At 41.8% G+C, this 5,801-nt stretch overlaps 1 protein-coding gene across 1 annotated transcript; it reads right to left on the reverse strand.

Moving 5' to 3' along the window:
- Positions 1 to 3,403: 3,403 nt before the first annotated feature.
- Positions 3,404 to 5,350, reverse strand: LOC105727630 (polyadenylate-binding protein 1-like). The gene is given in 2 exon segments (XM_064371645.1): positions 3,404 to 4,825; positions 4,827 to 5,350. Coding segments are annotated over 2 exon segments (1,914 nt in total). The 5' UTR covers positions 5,334 to 5,350; the 3' UTR covers positions 3,404 to 3,418.
- Between the last annotated feature and the right edge of the window lie 451 nt (positions 5,351 to 5,801).

Genomic DNA, 5,801 nt, shown 5'->3' on the forward strand with positions numbered 1-5,801 from the left:
CTGATCAGCAGATGGAAATGCCTTGGAACCCCAGGGCTAAGGCTCCTCTCTCAGAGCTGCAGGTTCAGGGCCGGGCTGGTTTTCATCAGTACAGGGAGGGGCCCTATTTGCATGTCTCCTACTATATAGCAAGCTCTAGGGTGGGACACTTGAGGAGGTGGCTGTGCCCAGAGAAGATGACAGTGTCCTGCAGCAGTTTGCTGGCAGTGATGGTATTTGGAACATATGCTGTTTCATTATGAAATTGTGCTGTGATAAATGCTTTCCCCTGATCACCCTATCTAATGTTTAAATATTTCTGTAAATTATGGTTGGTAGGATTCGATATTTTCTCCATTTACACATGTGAAAGTGAACCCACACTTGGAGGGGCTCTGTATGCATCTGAAAGCTCATGTCTGGGATGAGTGGACCCTAGTATCTGGCCCTGTGCTCCTCATCACTGGATCTGCTGCTCCCTAAACCAACTCCAGGACAAAGCTGGATGCTTCTAGTGTGGTTTTCAGAACCCAGTTTCTGTAATAAGAGCATGTGTGATGTTGCTGCCCTCCAGCACTCACCTGAAAATAAGAGGAGAACTAGGGTCCAGGCACATTAATTTTCAAGTAGCTCTGACATTTAACATATTTTTTCTATCTTTCTATTACTCCTTCCTTGTCTAAGTTTCCATTTGTTTTCTTGTAATACATTTTATGAGGCTTAATTGAAAGGTAATAAATTTTACATAATTAAAATGTACAATGAATAAACATAATGTAACTGCCAGCATTATCAAGAAAGTGGACAAGTGAATTCTTCTCAACATTTCCTCTTGTTCTGCCATATTCCTGCTCCTTTCCCCTTCCCTTCCTCCACCATTTTCCCCAGACAACTACTAATCTTTATTATATTGCTTTAGACATATTTTTATTTACCAAAATGTATTAAAATGAAAGAACATACTATATATCCTTATTTGTTTGGCATTTGTTTATTAGAAATGATGGGTAGTATTCCAGCAAACAAATTTACCGTAATTTGTTTTTCTACTAAGCAGCTTAACAATATTAGCATTCTTTTATTACTCTGGCACTTGACAAAAAAAAAAAAATCTGCAACTCACCTTTGAAATGTACATAGATGGGGAATATAGTTTACTTTTTTTTTTTTACAACAATAACATCAACAATAATAGATAAATACAGAAAAGGGAATTTTCCTAATTAAAAAAATATTTTAAATACTGGAAATTTTAAGATAAACATCAAGTCTGAAATCTAGGGAGAGGGCAGTTCCTGTAGAGAGCTGAACTGGGGCAGAGTCTGGAATATCAAATGTAGCTATTACAATATAAAAACATACATATGTATTAGATTACTCAAAGTCAAGTGTAGTAAACATGTTGTAGTGTGAATTTCTCAGGGACAACACACTGAAGAGCTTTCCTATCCTCCTGAATCCTTTTTCCCCAAAATCAGGACCATCAAAAACATATTTCTGTTTTTAATTCTGTTACTTTCTCTGGGAGAGAAAAGGAGCCCACGCTCTGAAATGCATTTAGAACCACCTCCTTTATCCCCACTACAGAACTAAGAAATTACTCAGCAGGGGCAAGCCACCAAAACCAGCATCTTAGGGGCACTGGGGAAACCCCTTAGGAACTGAGATGGGAAAAGAGGTCTTCACCTAAGTTCCATTGAGAAGTATCTCCCCTCTCTTTCTTATTTAACCGGAGCCTTAATCGGAAGGTCAGGTCAGCAAATCTGGAAGGTGATAACACAAAAAGAGAATGTTGGAGCTGTGGGAGGGAACAACTGGGGAAAAAAAGGACTCCACCCCGGGAAAAAGGAACAAGAACACACAGACCAACATGTCACCTGGAGAAACACTCAAAGCTCACACCCAGACCAAGGATCAGAGTGCCTTCGTGGAAACGTGGACCCGTGAAAGTTCAGAACATCTTTTACTATTCTACCGCCTTCCACCAATTTCACAATTGTCAGTTAAATATAACATTTTAATCCACCTGAAGGAGCTGAGAGCGATTCTCTGGAGGGGACAAGGTGAAGAGGCAAAGCCAAGCAGGAAAGAAAAACAAGGTGTCACGGGAGGATCTGAAGTCTCTGGTGGACCTAAAAGAACAGACTTCAACTCTGATGTCAGCTGCAAAAGTAAATGTCCAATGTAGCTCTGAGAAGATTCACAGACACTTCCACAATAAAGGCCCGGCAAAGATAGAGTGTGCTGAAATACAGGCAGAAAATGCGTAAAATGAAATAATAAGCCAACATTAACTGTCCAACCCAACAGGTCTGGTTATCAACAACAATTATTACATATATTAGTGAGAAATATCAAATTCTCAATAAACAAATAATTGGAATGAGATTCATAAATGATACAAATATTAGAACTATCTAATTAAATAAGGTATGTAAAGCAACTATAATTCATATGTAAAAATCTCTTACAGAAACTGTGGGCATGATGCAGGACTAGACAGGAAACTGAGGGATAAAAATACTAAGAAGGAATCAAATGGAAATGCACAAGAAATCAAAGCAATGCAGTATAAAACTTGAGCAAGCTTTGGGCACACCCCTCAGTAGAGCTGGCTCAGCTTTTAAATGCAACCATGCCCTTAAAATGTCACTAGAAATTTCACAAAGTAAATGGCAAAGGAAAAGAGAGTGAAGAAAGTAAACATTAATAACAAAAGGTATAGTATATATACTTTTTAAATCTGAAAAGTAAAAACTGTAGATACAAAGACAGTACTTAAAAAAATGACGGCTAAGAATGTTCCATTTTGTGAAATACACAGGACTACAGATCCTAGAATCACAGTGAACCCCAAGCAGATTAAACACACACAGACACAGACACACGCACCACACATCCACCATGGACAGAGCAGTGTACAAGAAAAAACTCACACATCACACACCACACACACATTTCCTCAACTTTATTTTTTTTACTTATTTTTTTTTTCACTGTTTAAGGAATTTTTATTAAAGCAATAATTTTGTAATCCAAATTACGTTTCCTTGCTCAGTTTTCAATTCTGTTACTTAAAACAGAACTGACATTTTGAGCTATTCCACAGTAAAGAATTACAAAATTAAAGAAAGGAATGCTTTAAATTTTTGTACTTTGCTGAAAATTCTTTTTCCCAGGGTCTATAAAACATTAATTTGTTTTTATATTTTACTATGTTTTTTTGTTTTTTTATTTTTAAATCAATAAGTAATCTAGGACTAGCATTATGTTTGCTAGACCTGGCATTTGCTCGGTACATAAGGTTCAAAGTTTCCTTTCCTTTTTTTATTTATTTTATATTTTGCAATGTTTTTTTCCCACAATATTTAAGTTTTTCGATGTTTAGATATTTTTCTTCGGTGAAGCACAAGTTTCTTTTTGTGGTCCCTGATCGATTTTAAACAGTTGGAACAACGGTGGTGCTGTTAATGGCTTTCTGGGCAGCCTCTTTAGCTTGGTGGGCTTCTAGTACACCTACAGCTTCGTCAACCTTAGAACGGAGTGACTCTGGAGACTCAAGTGTATGAAGAAGTTCTGAATTATCAATCTCCAACAACATGCCAGTGATTTTACCAGCAAGAGAAGGGTGCATGGCTTGAATAAGAGGAAACAGCCATTCGCCCAACATTTGCTTTTGCTCTTGAGGAGGGGCAGATGCTAACATGGAAGCAGTCAAAGGTTCTTGACCTTGTACATGAACAGCAGGATGTTGCATTGTAACCTGTGGCTGTACATTAAGATGTTGCTGAGGATTGCGAACTCCCGCAGCATATTTATACTGTGGAATGGTGCGGACAGCAGGAGTAGCTGCAGCAGCTGCAGCTGCAGGACGTGGCCCCATTGTCTGTGTTGATGTGTTAGCAACACGTTGTGTTGACATGACTCGTGGAACCTGTGAAGAAGCTGGTCTCATAGTACTAAATGGTGGTCTAGGAGCAGCTGGGCGGATAGCACCGGGCATATTTTGGAATGGATGAGGTCTGGCACCCTGATTAGTCCAGCGAGGACTTGGTCTTAGTTGAGCAATTTGGCTAGGAGGATAGTATGCAGCACGGTTCTGAGTCTGTGGGATAGCTGCCATGAAGTAACCTGAAGGAGGTGCCGGCTGGTAGGGGTTGATTACAGGGTTGGGCACAGCTCATACACTTGCCATTCTCTGCATATACTGGTTAGTGAGGTGAGCCTGGCGCTCTTCTTTGCGCTGAGCTAAAGCTACATACAATGGCTTTGTGGCCACAATTCTACCGTTCATTTCTGTAACTGCTTTAGTAGTTTCTTCTGGGGAGGAGAAACATACAAAACCAAACCCTTTGCTGCGACCACCCTCCATCATAACCTTTGCACTAGTGATTGTACCAAATGGAGAAAACTCTTTACGGAGATGTTCATCATCAATACCATCATCAAGATTTTTCACATAAAGATTAACACCCTGGTATCTGGTGATCCTATCTTGCTTCATCTGTTCAAATTTGCGTTTAAGTTCCGTCTGCCGTTCCACCTTTTTCTGAGCTCGACCAACATAAATTTGTTTTCCATTGAGCTCCTTTCCATTAATCTCATCCACAGCTTTCTGTGCATCTTCATGCCTTTCAAAGCTTACAAATCCAAATCCTTTGGATTTTCCACTTTCATCAGCCATTACTTTCACACTTAAGGCAGGCCCAAACTTGCCAAAGAGATCCTTAAGGCGCTCATCATCCACGTCTTCTCCAAAATTCTTGATGTAAACATTGGTGAACTCTTTTGCCCTAGCTCCAAGTTCAGCTTCTCTTTCTTTACGAGACTTAAATCGTCCAACAAATAAATACTTTGCGATCATTTAGGAGCATTCCGTTCATTTTTTCAATAGCTCTTTCAGCTGCTTCCTGCGTCTCAAAGTGTACAAATCCATAGCCCTTGGAACCATTTTCATCACAAACCACCTTACACGAAAGGATGTTACCAAAAGCAGAAAATGTATCATACAATGCTTTATTATCAATGGATTTGTCCAGATTTTTAATGAATATGTTGCCCACTCCACTTTTTCGAAGTGATGGATCACGCTGAGACCACATGATGCGTACTGGCTTGCCCTTTATAACATCATAATTCATGGTGTCCAAAGCACGCTCCGCGTCCGTCGGCTGCTGGAAGTTCACATACGCGTAGCCCAAGGAGCGGCGAGTGATCATGTCCCTGCAGACCCGGATGGAAAGGATGGGCCCGGCCGGGCTGAACTTCTCGTAGAGCATCGCCTCGGTCACGTCGGGGTGGAGGTCCCCCACGTAGAGCGAGGCCATGGGGTGGCTGGGGGCGCTGGGGTTCATCTCGGCACGGCTGCCCGCAGGGCCACAGGCCGCGACCTGTCCGTGAGAAGAAGGGAGCGAGTGCCGGGGCCGGGGGCTGGAGCTGGGGGGGAGGGGAGCGGGGGCAAACGCAGAGGGACAAAAATCAACGGGAATCGAAAACTACTCAACGGCCGCAGAACGGGGTCGATCCGCTGCCTCTGACTGCTGGCTGCGGGCGGGGAGCGAGGGTGGCGATGTCGGGTCCGGGCAGCGGGAAGGCCTCGGTCTCTTGTCCTTCTTGGAGCTGCTGCGGGGCCGCGGGCGGGCGGGTCGGTCTCCGCTGCTTCACCGGGTTATTTTATAAAAGAGGAAGAAAAAAAAATAGAAGTCTCCGGGGGGGGAGACGCGGATTTTTTGTAAATTTTTGGGGGGTTTTTAAAATTTTTTTTTAGATTTTTTTTTGGATTTTTTAATAATAAATGTGTGTTCCGAGCCCGGAGCACACAC

Source organism: Aotus nancymaae, unplaced genomic scaffold (genome assembly GCF_030222135.1).
Source record: "Aotus nancymaae isolate 86718 unplaced genomic scaffold, 86718_ANA_hifiasm-v0.15.2.pri h1tg000155l, whole genome shotgun sequence".
Classification (NCBI taxonomy): Eukaryota; Metazoa; Chordata; class Mammalia; order Primates; family Aotidae; genus Aotus; species Aotus nancymaae.